Source organism: Aedes aegypti, chromosome 2 (assembly GCF_002204515.2).
Source record: "Aedes aegypti strain LVP_AGWG chromosome 2, AaegL5.0 Primary Assembly, whole genome shotgun sequence".
Classification (NCBI taxonomy): Eukaryota; Metazoa; Arthropoda; class Insecta; order Diptera; family Culicidae; genus Aedes; species Aedes aegypti.
Genome location: NC_035108.1, coordinates 83,892,060 through 83,910,925, shown reverse-complemented (window position 1 = coordinate 83,910,925; position 18,866 = coordinate 83,892,060). Strand labels below are relative to the sequence as shown.

Below are 18,866 nucleotides of genomic sequence, written 5' to 3'. Positions count from 1 at the left end.
GTCTTGTTGTTTGATATAGTAAAATCCTTGTTTTTTTTCATAAAGTTACCACTAAATTTTATTCAAAGTATTGATCTCAATTTATCTGCTTAAATGAACCATTTATTCAAGCCTCAATGGTCTTGCGATTTGAACCAAGAAGTTTCATTTATGATCGTAGAAGTTTATCCGCGTGTATTTCAACAGTTCTCTGTCTGTATGCTTTGTGCTATTATTTGAACCCAAGTTTGAACCAAAGTTTGACACGAAGTACACATGTACCGAGTTCGGTTTGATAACTGGTACAGAGACGAAGCGCGTTTGTGGTTCAACACAAGTTGTAAGGTTCAAACCAAAGTTGCACATCGGATCGGTTCATGGGACGACTGAGTTCTTGTTTTTTCAGTTGTATCGAAAAGCATGAGCCATAGTCTTTGGCATACAATCGGATCTTTCTTTACCAGAAAAGAACCGAAATGTCTATCGACGACCGGTGACTGCTAGCAGATATAGTGGAGAGCTTGTCTTGAAACGTTCATCGCTTCAAGCTAGTTGAAAAACTGAATACACTGATTGCCTGTCGATCAGAGCCGAACTAGGCATAGATCGTACACATACATCTAAATCTGCATGTCTCCGATGTATTACATCGTTCCAGGTGGGAGTTATCTGATATGTGAATATGGTACCAATTCTCATCTGAATGAAGTGACAAATCAATATTCCGCAAACTATATCACACATCTAAACAATGTAGGTATTGCGTGAAGTTAAGACACAGCAGATTATTGGGTACAGAGGACCAAGTGCCTGCCGGGTAGCGCGAAACTGATGAGCAATAGACAATAGAATCATCAACACTGTCATATGCAAGGCTGGTAGCGAGTCACTTTTTAGTGACTTGGTCACTTTTTTGAGGCCAGTCACTTCAAAGTCTCTTTTTTGAAGTCATTTCAACTAAAGTCACTTTTTTCGTCAAAAAGTCACTTTTTTCAACTATTTTGAGCTCAATTTTCGGAAGAAAATTATGAATCGGTCTTTTTTAATTTAGGCCAAGTTTTAAGTTGGAAAAACTTCATGTCAGTATCAAAATATTGGTTCATGTGAAAAAAGCTTGGAATAAAGTTAATCTTTCATAGAGTTCCACGTAATTTGTAATAGTATCCAAATTATCATTAGTATGGTGTAAGTTCACTGTTATAAAACTAAAGGTTTAAATGTTTATTATTCTCTTTGAATATCTCAAGAATTCTCATTTAATAGAAATGTTTATACCTTGTGATGGATAATTAGATGCTTATCTTCTATTGCCGAGCACTACGTTTTAAAATACGCATCCTAATCATTCTCTTTGTCTTTGAAATTCGTATTATTTACCAAACCTTCCTGGTATAAAGCACATTAGGTCCTTATTTTTTTTTACAAAATCTATAATATAGATATTTAACACTAAAACGCAAAACAAAAAAGAATTATTCAATGTTCTATTTGAGAGTAAAAACTTATCATACTTCCTAGGACAGACTTTATTTGTAAACCAAACCAAAAATGGATTGATCCAAATGGATTCTAAAAACTACGTAAAAAAGACCTCGTGTTTTTCGACTATTCATTTATCGCGAATTTATCGTTTTCATTGAATCGTTCATGAAATCATGTATGCTTTCTTCAAATAAATGTGGGGTGTCGGATCCTCTTCTTGACTTTTTTTATTCACTTCGGCAGGGGGTTTTTGAAAGCCACAGAGTTTATATTTGACAATAATATGCGCGGTATTGGGGGCCTTCCTTAGCCGAGTGGTTAGAGTCCGCGGCTACAAAGCAAAGCCATGCTGAAGGTGTCTGGGTTAAATTCCCGGTCGGTCCAGGATCTTTTCGTAATGGAAATTTCCTTGGCTTCCCTGGGCATAGTGTATAATCGTACCTGCCACATGATATACGAATGCGAAAATGGCAACTTTGGCAAAGAAATCAGTTAATAACTCAGTTAATAACTGTGGAAGTGCTCATAAGAACACTAAACTGAGAAGCAGGCAATGTCCCAGTGAGGACGTTAATGCTAAGAAGAAGAAGAAGATGCGCGGTATTGAAGTATTTTTTATTACATAGTTTATTACAATCGACCAACTATGACCCCACTTGACATTGAGTGAATCATTAAAGTGTCCAAGTAATTTTGATTGAATTTTTAGAAGCTTAGTGCTATTAACTACTTTAACAGCTTATATCAACCATTTATTCTTCCTTAGTCGGTGTTTGAAGGACGCAGTTTTTAGTAGTATTTCAATCATATTCGATCTACTATCATCATTTTTGATTTGAAATATTGATTAATGCCCATGTATAACATTTTCCGTAATCTTGATCTAGTTACATAAAATATTGACCTTATTAGGTAGAAGAGTTAGAGTATGGATAGAAAAGTGAAATGACAAAAAATTAATTTTACGAATGTTCCAAATGTTTAATATGTTTAATACTTACTTACTTAGCTTGTCATCAGAATTGACAAACCGACTCATTGAAGTCTAAAACAAAAGTCATTTATTGATCCAAATTTAGATTACAAGATAACTTAAGTCTACAATGGAATTTTTTAACTCTACACAAAATATAACCTAGTGGGAGGTGCTTGGAGTTCCACTTGTTTAATAATTTTGGATGTATTGAAAAGTAGCCACACCCTCTTACAGTTTGTATACAACACGGTTCATATAGGGTAGAAGCACCGGTTTTGGCCATACGCCAGTTGTAGCCATAGTGGATTATACACAATTTTACATAGCCAATCAGCATGAAACCTTTTGTGTTCAGTAGATCACATTCATATGATAGAGCTACATTCATTTACTCGTCCAAATTGATTCAAAACATAAGAAAAACAATTCATTTTCTTTATAATTTTAAATTCCATACACCTTATTTGGCCAGGGCACTCCTAATTTGGCCACTCTCATGAGAAATCAATGCAATTGGCCAATTCAGGAACCAAAGTTAAATCTCTGACCGAAACTGGTTCCGTTGGCCTATATTGACCAACGGGATTTTGAAAGCGAAAAAATGGTTTTTGCTCAGTTTTGATATTTTACACACATAATATGGATTGAAAGCTTGCATTTGACATATTTGAAGTATAAATACGGCTTCCAATTTAATTTTTATTTACATTTTCTCTTAGGCTGGCCAAAACCGGTGCTTTTACCCTATAGCTGTCCTATACATCGATGCGTAAGCAGGAAAAATCAACTCGCCACTTGCGCCGTGGGAAACGATGCGCCAATGCACCGATGCGCCTAGCACAATTAGTGAGATCGAATTACGTCTCGCACTTATCGATGGTATGGGAATGCATTTTGGATAGGTGTCGATGACATGGGTCATCGTCTTTGGTTTGGATATAGAAAGGTTAGCCATTAATTTGCTTGAAGTGGATTGCACTTGACAACGTTCATTGGAACGCTGGTTATGCATTCCAAGTATTTTGGTTGTGAGAAACTCTTAACATTCAAGTATGTGCGAATCATAGAGGTTTTGGGAATTCTGATATGTTGCTATAGATTTCTAGACTGTGGGAAACTCTAAGAAGTTTAACTAAAAATGTTATCGGGTAATTTGATATGCTACAAATGTTTATTAAAATTTGCAAAATAAAATATTTTGGTGATATAAAAGACAACACATTTTGAAAAGATTGAAAATCTGCTAAAAAAATTAGGCAATATCTTGAAATTTTTGAAGCACAATAAAATTTACAAATATGGTACTCAATTAGACCTACCAGCTGCAGAAGATCATATTGCATATTCCCTATCATATTGGATATTGATCGTAGAACAGTATTTAAGATTTGAAATAAAGCTGATTACGGTTCGGGTCACTTCTAGTCACTTTTTCGAGAATCGAAAGTCACTTTTTAGTCACTTATTTTTCAAATCTGGTCACTAAAATGACGTTTTTCGGTACCACTTTTTGCTACCAGCCCTGGTCATATGGGATAGTAAGCATGTGACTATTGTCGAAACTATCATTTGTTAGCCAAATCAAAATCTCAAGATCAAAATGTTTGTTGCAACCAAATGTAGGTATTATTAAATTAGGCTGATAGATTATCAACTTTCCGTTCGTCGTGCGATTTTTTACCGTTAGAACCACTAAGCTGATACTATGTACGACAAGCTAGGTTTCCCACTACATACACCGATACAACAGCACGAATACTGAAGTATCATACCCGCGCGTTGAAATTTTTTCAATATCCGTTTAGTACATTAATAGTGAATTATTGTATATAGCTGGTATAAATAACAGTATCATCAACTTCTTCAACATTCTTCAACTGAAAACTGGATGTTTGTTTTATTAAACATGCTAAATTTGCACTTAAAATCTCGGATCCAAATAGTTTGCTAAATAAAGATTGTGTGTCAGGTAACGTATAGGCCGACAAAACATAATTCCGTAGGAGTTTACAAGTTACTCAGGGACTTGAAAGCACATGAAAAGCACTTTGAGGTGACACGGAAGACCGTGTTATTTTCCCTAACTTTTGTCTTAATCTAACAATTACCATCAAAACTTTGCAGAAGCAAATCTCGAGTTTTAGTAAACTGATGAGCTGGAAAATGTATGGGTTGTATACTACATATATAGAATATAATGATTAATTTTTCGAATCAATATATGGAGTAGTTCTTGAGATTTGCTTCTTCAAATGGATAGGGTGTTTATAATGACGTCCCGTGCGGCCTTATATTAATTTATTAGTAGATCAACACTGCTCACATTTTTATATTCTCATTTCATCATGGTCCTCAATGCTCGAGCGGAGACGAACATCCTGGAGATAGAAACAAACAAATGCGCTACGATAAGGGAAACGTAACAGATGAGAAACTATCGACACATTTATCAATTATAAAACCCCATTTTCATGTTAACATTTTGTTTCTGTTTTTTTCGTTTCAGCAATCTAACAACCGAACCAACTCTACTATCTTTTCATTTCTTCTTCGTTGTATATATAGTCCCTCTGACACTAAATCGAGTGGCACGCCTTCCGCTTTTTTACTGGCGCTGCCTTTTCTGTACGTTTGGCATAGTGTCGGAGGTGGTGTACTGTATAAATCATCTGATTTGCTATACAACGCGCTACTTTCTATATTGTGTTTGGCGTGCAGGGAGTCAGCGCTAGTGGTGAAGCGGAAGGCGCCATTCGGTTTAGTGCCAAAGGGACTATATCTATTTAATGTATCTGAAACTTGTGGGACCGCTTTAATTTCGGCGCCTGCTTGTGGAAGATCCCGGTGTGCTAATCGGTATAGGACATGTTAACGGGGGAGGCTTGGTAGGTCCTCACCCAGCCCGTGTCTAGATTGGCGGATAATTCTCGCGTAACTTTTCAAAACGTCCTAAGTAACAAATGTAAACAAATCGAGATTATCATTGCAAATCATTTGCGTTGCACCACTTAGCAGCACACTAGAACACTCGTTCTGATATATTAACAACAAATTAATCTATTCAAAGCTTAACAAAATGACCAATGTACAAAACTGAATCGCTTTTAATTAATTGTTACATTGGACCTTTGATCAAAGAACCAACCACATGTCCTATGTAACATTTATGAATAAACACGATTCTAATGTTACATTGGACATTCCTGAATAAAGCTTTGGAATGGAGTTTAAAAGGTAGAATGATTTGTAGAAGCGTGTCTGAGACACTACTTAGATGCATAGAATGCCATAATAACTGCTTCTCAATCATTTCAGTCGATATTTTCAGAGTCGCACTGCCTCGCAAAATTAAAAACGCTCAAGTGACAAAAAGAGAATGAGTTACACAAAACTGTATTTTGGTCTTTTTGCCAAACCATGTTTTACCGTTTCGCTGGATTGGATCAGCTGCAACATCTCTTTTCATATTATTAGCGCATTGCGTGCATATAGGGGAATGATATTGAGCACAAGATTGCGCATCATGATGTCATTGTATCAATCTGATTCAGATGCATGGTCGATCAAGCATATGGTCTTATCCACTGGTGTACTAAACTGACTCGGTCGAAGAATTTTGACACTAGAGCGGGTCCAGATCACGTGGGGATCATACGGGAGCGTGCCCCGCTCAAGTGTCAAAATTCTTCGACCGAGTGAATCTAGTACATCGGTGGATTAGACCATAAACATGCTTCCCGGCAGCAACACGAGCAACGTACATGCGCGACTTGCTCACACATATTTGCAGAGCGATCAATCACCGAAGGGCGCTGCCATAGTAAACGCGTCGAGCGATCCCGCAAAGCAGAATATCAACAACAGAAATCCTTTGATCGCATCGCGTTCGCGGACGCGGACGCGTTACTATGGCCGCGCCGGAAGAGAGGAGAAGCTGTATGTATTTGTTAGACGTGGGCCCCTTTCTCGAGTTCCTACAACAAGATGGACGGCGTCGTCATCGTCATCATTCCCCACCGCAATTTTTTGTTTGAACCGACGGCTGGTGCTGATTGCAACACAGCCGTCACCACCACCACGCATGCAGTGGGAAACTCTCACATGATCATGTGGGCGAAACCGTCATAAAAACGGGGGGAAAATTGAGGGAGAATCAGTGAGAGAGCAAAATGTCCTACATACAGCTCAACGTTTCTCCTCCTTCTGTTGTTACATAGGACACATAGACGGATGGGAAGAAGTGACGTCGTGGGATTGAATGAATCAAAACAAAGCACAGCTGGTGTCTCCGATTAGCACACCGCAACAAAATGTCGATTATCAGCGAATTGAGTGCATTTAGGGAAATGATATTCAGCATTATGATCTTATTGTATCAATCCGATTCAGATCCATGGTCGATGAATCATATACATATGCTTCACGGCAGCAACACGAGCAACGTGCATGCGCGACTTGCGCACATATATTTGCAGAGCAATCATTCACCGAAGAGCGGAGAAGCTGTATGTATTTGTTTGGCATTGGTTTCCTACAACACAATCGACGGCGCCGTCATCGTCATCATTTCCCACCGCTATTTCTTGTTTGCGCCGACGGCTGGTGCCGAATGCAACACAGTCGTCACCACCCGTCGTGCAGTGCGTAACTCACACACGAACAAGTGTGGGCGAAACCAGCATTGAAACGGGGGGAATATAGGCCAGGAGAAGTGGATGAACTTGTCATTCATTTTTCTGTCAAATCTCATACAAAATCTACTTTTTCTTTGACAGAAATTCACTCTAGGTGAACCACTTCCCCTGGCCTATTGAGAGAGAAACAGTGAGAAAGCAAAAAGTCCCAAATACAGCTCAACGTTTCCCCTCCTTCTGTTGTTACATAGGACACATAGACGGGGGGAAAAGTGACGGCGTGGCATTGAATGAATCAAATTGTTGTTGTTAGTGAGAGACTTTAACCCGAAGGTCATTCGTCTCTTCTTCAAATGTATAAAAACAAAGCACAGCTGGTGCCTGCGATTATCACACCGCAACAAAATGAGCAGTTCAACTTGAATGTTGAAGCAGTTCAACGCACGTGGATACAAAATGAAATAAAACATGATTGTTGTGTGCTCAAATCAAAATATCCGATGTTACTATAACTGAAACAAAATGACAGAAATGAATGTCCAATGTAACAATTGTTGAAACAGAACGACCTATGTGATTTATCCTATGTACATATTTTTGGTCAAAATGTCCTATCTGATGTTTTTATAGATTTCAGTGTAATTTCCAAATAAATTGACAAAATTTCATTTCATACGTTGAACTCTATTACACTGCTTCCCTCTACAAGCAACACAGTGGGGAAAAATTGTTTCATTTTGATACAGTTTCAAAATATATTTTCACAACCTTCAAGCTCGATTTACTCGAAATGTGTGAATTGTTAGATAGGCCGTTTTGAAAAGTTACGCGAGTAATTGTCTGCCAGGGTACACGGAAAAAAAATCCGTGGTTAAAACTACTATTTTAGCTGACTACGCCCATTCTTGAAACTACCATGGAATTTTAGACCAATTTACTATGTTTACGGTACATCACACCACATTACTGGTACGTTTGACAGAAATAATTTACAACAATCTGACTTCGACTACAGACATGGTAAAATCAAGCGCATTTCTGGTCTGCTAAAAATTGCCGGTGCGAGCGCTTAGGTTAACCCCCTAAAATGGTAGTTTTTACCGCACAATTTTTTTGCGTGTATGGATTAGCATAGCATAGCATAGCATAGACTGACTGTACATGTCAATGGTTGCTACTCCGTGATTGATCGGAACTGGTAAGAATTGCACTACGATCCAAATGAATAAGGGATGGGAGTTTCCGCTTACTCTCGAAGTGCAATTTTAGCAGATCTAATATTATTGATCAATAACGGCGCCGACCAAGTCCTTACAGTCAGTTGGGATGGGGAAGGAATGTTAGGGTGTAATGATTGTTGCTTCTAGAGACCGAGAATACCTCTGCATCTCCACAATCATCAAGGGAAGAGTGTTTATTAGTGAGGGAGGAAAAGATCTGGGAGTAACCTCTGGTCGGTGATGCGATCCATGGACAAGGGGGAAATATACGACTTATATTTAAAGCTAGTTTTGTATTTTTGTCTCGAAAAGTTTTTGGTAGAAGCTTTAAAAAATACGTAAACATCTATAATGTCGAACAATTCAAAAGGCGTTTTTATTAATGACGAAAACTGAAAATTACATGTATATATTTTAAATTATATGAAACAGGAATAATGACGACACTTATAGTGACGAACCATACATAGTTTGTTTGAAAATTACATATGAGTATTACTGTACATTTTGTCTCGATATTGTAGAAGTTTTAGAAAATAGTCAACATTCACAATGTCGAACAATTCAAAAGATAATTTTTAATAATGTCAAAAAGCGAAAAATATATGTATATTGAAATTGTATTACATAAAAGTTACGCTTTCAAGTAAAAATGTGTTATCATAAGCATGAAACGAACTCACCAGTTGGTAATCCATTCTCGACTGAACACAAAACTGACACTGACAGCAAAACTTCTTGGCGTCCCGAAAACAAACCGTCTTGCTTGGGCCTTCCCAAATACCTACCCAGCAAGACGCTCCAAAACAGGAAAAAAATTCTCCGGCGACGAAAACAAGCGCGAAACCGTGAGCAAAATCTATCGGACGACGCAAAACCGAACTGTCCTGCTTGGGCTTCATGAAGCACTCTATCCGGGGTAAGTGGGACTTATCAAAACAAAAACCAGAATCAACACTTTTCCTACACGTTTCAAACATTTTTCCAGAGAGTAGCATCACAACATTTAAACAAATGATTTTTATCAAAAAATATCAATCTCAAGTTACGTAATTGCGTGTAACTCTTCAATATTTTTTTATTTATTTTAATTTTTGATATACGAATTCAAAATCAGGGTGTCGACTACCTGGAAAAACCTGGAAAGTCAGGGAATGTCAGGGAATTCGATTTTTGACCTGGAAAGTCAGGGAATTTCACTTGAGGTCAGGGAAAAATATTCAATACTACAACATCAAACAAGTTGATTGAGAAAACGCTTTTATGCATATGAGAGTAAGCTGTACTGTACTACATATATTAATGCATATAATCCAAAATTTTCTGAAATGAAAAGCATCAACAATGCACTCTGAACAATTTCTTCAAATTTGGCGTAGTTTACTTTATTAATATTTAGGGTAGGTGTACCAGTTATGGCCATAGTGGTTCCCTATTTCGCCATACGTGATATCTTAAATGCCTTCACATTTTGAAAAATCTTTGGTGTTTTAGCAGTAAAATAAAGGATAAATCTTGATGTTTAAACATTCAAAAAGATTAAAAATGTAAAAGTTATCCAAATTTTGCATATGGCCAAATAGGGAACCACTATGGCCATAACTGGTACACTTTCCCTAGTTCTAAAGTTTGCTAAAATCATTGTCGTCTCTTCAAAATCTTGACGATAAAATGGAATCCACTTCATCAAATCACGTCAATATTTACACGCTTGCTCAAAATATCTAAGTTAAACTGATAAAACGAAATATAGAGCACAACCAATGAAGATTCTCGTGTATAGGTGACGATGGAAACCGTTTCTCAGCAGCACAAATCTGCAAGACAGGATATTTCCTGAATTTTTTTTATCATTTCGTTTCTGGAAACAATAAAGATTATACCGCAAAGCGCTCTAATATTGATATTTGTCCCTCATTCTGATCAAGAAAAATTGCGAATATTTTCCATTTTCTTTGCTATGTTTACAACTAAGAGGGTGTTTGATGATCCAATAGATTATAATTAGGTAGTTAATGGCTGCATTACTAGAAAATGTGAAAGTTATTGCCAGTTTTATGCAAAACATAAATAATCCGAATGGCTCGTCAGTCTGTGAGAGTTGCTGCTCTTGAACGTTCTCGTGCCACGCATTAAACGAGAGAGTGAATGTTTACATTCATAGGGCTCTCTGAATGCGATGTGCCATGAACTGCTATGGTTTGCAAACTGTTACACTCTCCGAATATGGTTCGATCAGCTTATTCGGATCAAAATCCAAACACTGGTTCTAAGAATATACAGGAAATTCTCCAAAAATTATGAAGATCATTATCTAAGATATCTTTGTGAATCCATAAAATCCATGGAAGCAGAAATTTCAGGAATTTAATTTGAAGGAATCTTTTCGATAATCCTTTGCTACTTTGTGAGATTATTCGGAAGGTTAGTCGGACATCGTCCCTTAGATTGGCTAGATCGAGCTCAAAACCGGTCGATTAAATAGGTAAATTTAAATCCTTTATTAATTATTTGTAAGAACAATATGTGTTATGTCCGTTCTCGTATCGCGTTCTATGAGTGTACATGAAGTTCTTACGTTAGCACAAACCCCCGAAAAAAGTACTTGAAAGAAATTCATTAAATACTCATTCTTAGTAGAGTTAAATCGAGGCACATCACATTAAAACGAACATCTGAAAACTTATTTTTAGCGTGTTGTTCAATTCCAGAATTCATTCCGTTAAAAATATTTAGATAAATTTCTCGGGGAAAACGGTTGCTTGAATTAAAAAATTACATCGGAATCCTAAAAATTAACTAAAATAAATTACCTGTAAAGAATTATGGTGAAAATTTTTAAGAAAAAATGAATACAACTTGGAAAAAGTGTCTATGTGATCCCTAAACATTTTTTCAAATATTTCTGTAATATTCCTATGAATTCTAAATTAAATTCTAGGAAAAAAATCATGACTAAAATAAATTCTTCAATATTTTTAGAGATTCCTGTAGGTGAATTTCGGTGAACAATTTCTTCAAAGAGAAGAAATTTTCTTCTATTATTCACCAGCAAGAAAATTTTCTTCAAAGAAAATACGCGCCGGAATTCGTCTACTGGAGGTGTAATTATAAAATTATTAAACTAGTTAAAAATCTTTGAACTAGTTTATGGAGGAACAACGTAAGAATTTTTAAAACATAATTGTTTGTGATATTAAGATCATATATTTGGATAAAACATTTAAGGAGGTTTTTGGAGAAATATTAGAGGAGTTCTTGGAGAAAGAAGTATTGGAGGAATACTTAGAAATATACACATAAGACTACACATTGGAATTTCTGAGAATTTTATGTTGAATTCCTTGATGCATTTTTCAAATTAAGTTCTTTGACAATGGCTGTAATTTTACGTGAAAAAGAATTAGCCAACTTTCAGGAGGAAAGTCCTTCCAATAAAAAAGCATAGTAATAATCTTAATAGAGTGACGTCTTATGTTTGAAAAATGGTATACAGTCGATGCTTGTTATAACGACATCGCAAGGGATCATCGTAATAGAGAAAAGTCGTTATAAAGAATAGTTATAACATTAGGATATTTTTCAAGGGACTGAAAAATGTCGTTATAACGAGCTTCGACTGTATTCAGGTTGCGGAAGGTATCCAAAATTGTCCTTTATGCCTGAAACTTGTGAAATTATATCTAAGGTAGTTCAATATCCGAATACATCGTTTTCTACAATTTTAAAAGTAACTTTTGCGCTTGAAGATTTCATGACTCAGAATTAACTTATCTTTCACTCAGCTTTTACCGCTTTATTAATACGAATGATCAAGTTTGAAAAGCACATAACCAAGTGCTTAGTTTTATCATATCAACTTGAAAAAAATTATCGTAAAAACTATTGCTCAGTTTATTTATACGACCTAAAACATAAACTCTACCAAACAAACAAATCAACATGGTCTGGATTTTTTCTGGAAAACGACTGGTAGGTCAGGGAAAGTCAGGGAATTTTATTTACAAAATTGGGTCGACACCCTAAAAATTGAACAAAGACAGAAAATATTTTTTTTTTTTAACTCTACTTGTTATTTCTACCCTAAATTTGGTAAAGTTGCGGAAAACAATTCCATCCCATTAAGTGGTTTCTGTCATGCATTTCAATAATAGCAGAACATATTCATAATTTCGTTAATTATTAAAAGCTTATGTGCTACTTTTCAACTAATAACTTAAAATGATATATTTTAAATACGTTTCATTGCTCTTTACGCTTTTATTGAGGAATTTTCAGTTAATATTAAGTGCGATGTGACATACCATTAAATGTACGTTTTATTCCTAAAGCGTTATGTATTCTATGGTTGATCCCTTATGTAAATCAAAAATGTACTCAACATTAAAAATTTATGATTTATGAATCCTTTTATAGTAATGGTCAGTGTTGATGGACTCACACTCAAAATCTCAATCAATACGCTCTCCCGTGAGAGCTAACTCATTACAGATCTGCTTCGCAAATCTCACGTTTGAGATTTTGATGTAAAATCAACTCTATCAACTCAAACCGTAAAAAATGATTCAGTCGCAAAACCCGGCAAAAACTCGTGAAACCCGAATGTTGTTGTTTACGCTAGAAAGGATTAACATAATTTTATAAGACTAACAAGAAATTATTGCCGTGTGTGAGTAAACTGTGGAAATACGAGACAATGAGTTAAAAAGGTGAGCCAACTCATCCATGATTTTTTGACTGCTGAGTTGCATGATTGACAACTCACGCATGAAATATCCCAAGCGTGAGTTGTGAGAAATTGAGTTTTTCACAACACTGGTAATGGTTAACTTACTGATGTGGATTGACGATTGAAACTGGATGTGTCCCACTTGTCCCTTTCAGCGAGATAACTGCGTCTATCGGCTCATTCTAAAACTTTCTTCTAAGGTTTTCGCAATTTCGAAATTTTCTGGTCAATTTCATACACACGCCTGCAATTATGTTGCCAAAATGTGGTTGTGTTTTTGGATTTGAAAAATATTGACATTTGAAAATTTTATTGAACAATTTGTTTGAACTGTCGTTTATGTACCACTTGCCCCGGGGTACCTTATAATATATTATGTAAAGAATTTTTATCATGACAACGGTCGGAATGTTATTTAAATAAATTGATTTGAAACAAACATGAACAATTCGTCACTGTATGTGTCGATATTAACTCCTGTACATTAACATTAAAAACCTTATACCTTCCATTTTACCAGATTTTTATCATTATAAAAATGAACGAATAAACTTTGAATGGTTCGACGCTAAAAGTGTCGACTTACCGTACGTTCACGTTGTCTTCAGAGTACTGATAGGTGATTTTTTGAACTGAGGTTGCATGAATCGCATCAATTACCAAGGTGAATCCTGATCATGTAGTTCATAGCCATCTCCACTAAATTCTTTCCCGTGACAACCATGGACATGCAGAGGTAATCTCGGTGTCTAGTAACAATGGATGTCACACTAATATTCCCTCCCTTCCCCGATGACCGTAAGGACGTGGCCGGCGCCGTTATTGACTTTATAATGTTTGGAGTTATCGAAAGTGTACACTGAAGATGGAAAGCTACCCTCAAGCTACATCTGTTTGTTCCTTGTGCAACTTCGATTATTGTACTTAATCATGGAGTAGCAACTATGAATTGTATGGTCGTCAATGCTTATGCTTAATATGTATTTTTGGGAACGGTGAGTCAGATGGAGATGGCATCTTGCGCTTGTTAGTAAAACTAATCATGGTTATTGTGAGACATTTTAGTTTTTGTACCAAAAGTAGGCATGCGACGGCTCAATTTTCATGATTTTTAATACCTATGTCTCTTGTAGTTTAATGATAGATGAATGACCACTCTGACGTGTCTTGCGTTAGTGTATATACCTTTAAAAGGGCCGCTGACTAGATGTTCGGTAGATTCTCATATTGTTAGAATATTCTTTACTAAATGTTTGTCTTATTTCTAGCGTAATCCTAGACAGAATCAGGATAGCACTCACCTGTTGTAGTTATGAGTTTTGTGAGATTTTGTTGGTCGGGTGAATATAAAAGAGCTGTTCAATGATGCGTTGCATTTCATTTTAGAATTTATGCATTTCGGTATATCCTTCGTAGTTCTTGTACCACCACATTGAATAAACATATGCTTGTCTCTCCGTTGTGCCTCATTGCAGATAAATCTAGTCACGGCAGATGGATCCATTGACTGTTTGGATGTCCCGGAAGCACAGGAAGAGCACGTGTCCAAACTGCACCTAGCAGAAGCGGTGACGGCACTGAAAATCCTCACCACCGACGGATGTTTCATACTGAAAATGTTCACCTTCTTCGAGCACTCCAGCGTTGATCTGTTGTATCTTTTGTACGTGTGCTTCCGCGAGTTGCACGTTTTCAAACCGGCTACCTCGAAACCTGGCAATTCGGAAGTCTACGTAATCGCAAAGTACTTCCGGAAGCCGGATGGTCTGGACGCCTATCTGGATCGAATGTTCGATAATCTTCATTCCGAGTGTTCGATGTTCGATCTGAAAGACATTCCGTCGGCTTTCGTTGAGCAAGTGAAGAGTTGCGCAGAGCTGTTCATGATGCACCAGCAGGAAGTCATCGAGCACAACATCTATTACTATCATAAAAACGATACAAATGAAGAGGAACGTCTGGATATCTTTCGGAAGAAAATGTGCCGCAAGTTTTTCGACAAATATAACATCAAACCAATTCCACGGTCCGAAGCAATTCTGCACGGGGTGGATGTCTCCAGTGGTGTAGTCAATATCAATCCACGGGACAACCACGGCACGTATAACGAGCGTAGTCTATTAAGCCTGACCAATGGAGACGAAAGACTTACTATTCTTAGGAACAAGCTAGACGCAATGTACGACAATAAGCCACGATTCATGCCACGAGCAAAACTCTCGGATCGATCGTTGCCAAGCAGCCGCTCCAGCTTGGAAATCATCCAGTTGAGCTGTGGCAAGTCGGTTCGCAAGATCTTGAGTAGCAAATTTGTCGTATTTTCCTATATCCGTTTCCTGAGCGAAGTGATCGATACAGTTACCAGTATAATTCCGCCAGGGGAAGACACCCCGCCGCTACTGACCCTTGATCGATCCTCGTACACACTTTCAATCGATATCAACGTCTACGCTACAATGCCCAGTTACGACCTGTTCGAGAAGCAGCTGTTCCTTCGCCTCCTGGAATGCATCACAGACCTTCCGCTGCAGGAAGGCACCGACCATTTGGTGGTGGAAAATTGGCTTCTTCTAACGCAGTTCTGCGTGGGACTGGTGTTCTTCCTGAAGACGTATGTTTTCGAACACATCGAAACGGTGCAGGGCGGCAAGTTGCGTTTCTCTCGCCTGAAACCGGATGGAATCGACAGTTTGCGCTACCTGAACGAGACCATCCAGATGGAGAAGAACGGGTGTACCGAGGGCAAATCGGTGCTCGGGATCGTTCCCGCGTATGTGCTTTTCGATGGAAGCTTCTACTATGCTGTGATCAACTACAACACCGATCTGTGCTTACATTATTGTTCGGTACTGCTCGAAGATAAGTGAGAAGTAGGTGCATATATCGATCTGGAACATTTCTCGGAAAAGTGCAATTTTCCAGCAGAATGGAAATGTGGAACGCTTTTCCGGCCGGTGCATTTGAATACATCACAAATATTTAACTTTTTTTTGTATTTTAACACGAATCAGGAGATATTTACGAAACGAATTCGCAAAATGAGTTACCTCTTACAAAAGTGAATAAATTACACATTTGAATTGAAAAGTATGCCTAAAACATTGCTTTAAATCCGTAACGTATATTCAAGAAAACGATGTCGAGCTAGTTATGGTAAGTACCTATTATTGTTCACCCAAGTAAGGACTACGGGAGTTTTTTTTATTGGGTGTTCAGCTGGAGCTGCATGGCTGACAGCTCTTTTGTCAGTGCTCTTATTTTGCCATTTGGACGGAATAGATCATGTTGCTCGCTTTAACGCTATTTTGTTAGAATATTGTGCAGAAGTAGTTTTACCCTGGGCAAAGGCACAACCTTGTGATTGGCTTGATTGCTGTCAGGTCTCAGGGCTTAAATGTATCTTTAGAAGCACATGTGCATCGTGCAAGGCTGGTAGCAAGTCACTTTTTTTTAAGCCAGTCACTTTAAAGTCTCTTTTTTGACGCCGTTTCAACTAAAGTCACTTTTTCGTCAAGAAGTCACTTTTTTTAACTATTCCGAGCTAAACTTTGGAGAGAAAATAACGAATCGGTCTTCTTTTGATTAAGGCTGAGGCTGAAATTTTTTTTTAAATCTTGTGGTGTATTATGTTTGTCTTCTATTGTCGAGCACTACGTTTTAAAATATGAATCCTAATTATTCTCTTTATCTTCGAAATTTGTTTTATTATCCAAACCAGCCTATAGGCCTATAGTATGAAGCACATTAGCTCTTTAAAATTTACACTCAAAACAATCCACATGTCATTTGTACGTGAAAACATACGTGGTTTTTTTCCACCCCACTTTTCACGTAGCATGTACGTGAATCGTAGGTACCACAGAATGAACGCATGAACTATCGTACTATGCCCATTCCACCGGCGTTTCACGTAACAGCTACGTTGAATTCCCGATACTTTTTACAAAGCGATTTCATAGATTCTAGGTACCGCTTTGATTCATACGGACACTTAAGGCTTCGATGATATACAACTCATCAAAAAGCACATAAAAGAAAACATTCTGTATGATTCCTTCGCGTCATCACACTAAACTTTCGAATGGCGAGTAAAGATTTTGATTCTGTAACATGAACAATTTTAAATAAATAAAAATGTGTGGACTTTTCATGATTCTTTTTCCGGACGCTTCCTTACTTTTGCCTCATATTCCGGACACTTCGATTCAAATTCCGAACAACTAATAAAAAATCATGGAAGGGACAGTTAAACTCTCAATTGAAATCGTCAAACACTAAAGAGACGTCTAAGGCAGTTGAGCATTATAAATGTTCATACTTATCTATGGAAAATGCTTATTAAATTGAGTCTCGAAAAATGAGAACTTTTGAACTGCAGAAATTGAAACATTTCGTGTGAAATGTTTCCCATACAAAGTAGAGTGTCCGGAATTTGAAGCTGTCCGTAATATGAATCAAAACGGTAATTTTCAATAGAAGTTATTAATATATTTTCATATAATATTTATAATATAATTAATATTGGCTTCAGAAAGTTTATTTTCTTTTAATTTTACAAAACAGCATGCAATGAACGTAAAAGATTTAAATATTTATCATTTGCATTATTTGAATCAAATAACCAACAATAACTAACGATTCGGTGATAAAGTATAGTTCGACTGCATCCGTGATCCAGTTATATTTGAGCATTTTTCCTGTTGAATGGCAATGGAGACTACATTTAAATCCAGTATAAAACTGTCCAGAGCAATTTCCATTCAAAACATTACTCTTCACAAGATTAGAAAGTTACTTGGACAAGCTGAATATGGATTAAATGTTGGAAAACTCCATACTATTATACCTAGAAATACATTTCACAGATGGTCTGAAGTCTGGTAGCTCCCTAAACTCTTATAAAAACAAGAAAACTCTACGGATATCTTTCACGCATTTTACGCATCGCAACACAGAAAAAAAGCAAATGCGAATGTCAAAATGAATTCAAGGACCGATGTGATTTTCACGTAAGTACGATAGGCTAACCACGGTAAAAATGACCGGGTATTCATTAATGGTGGTAATCTCCATCGAAGTTAATACGCCAATCGCGTATTATCCTCGATTTTACTGAAAATGCTCTGGTAAACACTACCTTAGTCAGGTGAACTCAAGGCAAAATTAATTTCAAATGATCTCCGTGATTTTTCACATACCAATGACGTGTGGATTTTTTTGAGTGTACATAATCTATGATATAGGTATTTAACTCTAAAGAGAAAAAAAACTGAGAAAAAAAAAACTTTTTGGGGCAGCCTTTATTGGCAAACTAAACCTTTAAAAATAGCCGTATATACCTTGAGAAGAGTATACTTCCTTTTGTCTTATGCATGTATTTAAGCATCTTCTAGGAATGTATATTATCAATTCATAGGTTAATACATAATGCAGAAATGCTTCAGAGAATTTATCGTTTTCATTGAATTTCTAATGAAATCATGCATGCTTTCTTCAAAGAAATGTGGGGAGTTGGATCCTCTTCTTGGCACTTCTGAATCACTTCGGCAGGAGGTTTTTAGAAAGCCACGTAGTTTATATTTGACAAGAACATGCGTGGTAATAACATATTTTTAATTACATACTTTATGACAATTTGACCGACTCTAAAGCCCCAAACACAATGTGAACGGCAGCACGGTACAACGGCAAAACGGGAACAAGATGCCAGCATACGTCGTCGAACCATTTCGGCCCAAACAAATCTTGAAGATTGTCGGTAAGCAGCGATCCTGGCAACCCTGGCAGTATGCTACATTACCAATAGCAGATTATGTATAGATTTCGACGGATGAGCATGAGAGATT

At 37.0% G+C, this 18,866-nt stretch overlaps 1 protein-coding gene across 1 annotated transcript in view; it reads left to right on the top strand.

The window, feature by feature from the left end:
* LOC5568314 (cap-specific mRNA (nucleoside-2'-O-)-methyltransferase 2) overlaps positions 1-16,107 on the top strand; it is a 51,100-nt gene extending 34,993 nt beyond the window's left edge. Inside the window, exon 2 of the mRNA XM_001652141.2 lies at positions 14,496-16,107. Within this exon, the coding sequence (XP_001652191.1) occupies positions 14,496-15,887 (1,392 nt within the window). The 3' untranslated portion in view covers positions 15,888-16,107. The remainder of the gene's footprint in view (positions 1-14,495) is intronic.
* The last annotated feature ends 2,759 nt before the right edge of the window (positions 16,108-18,866 follow it).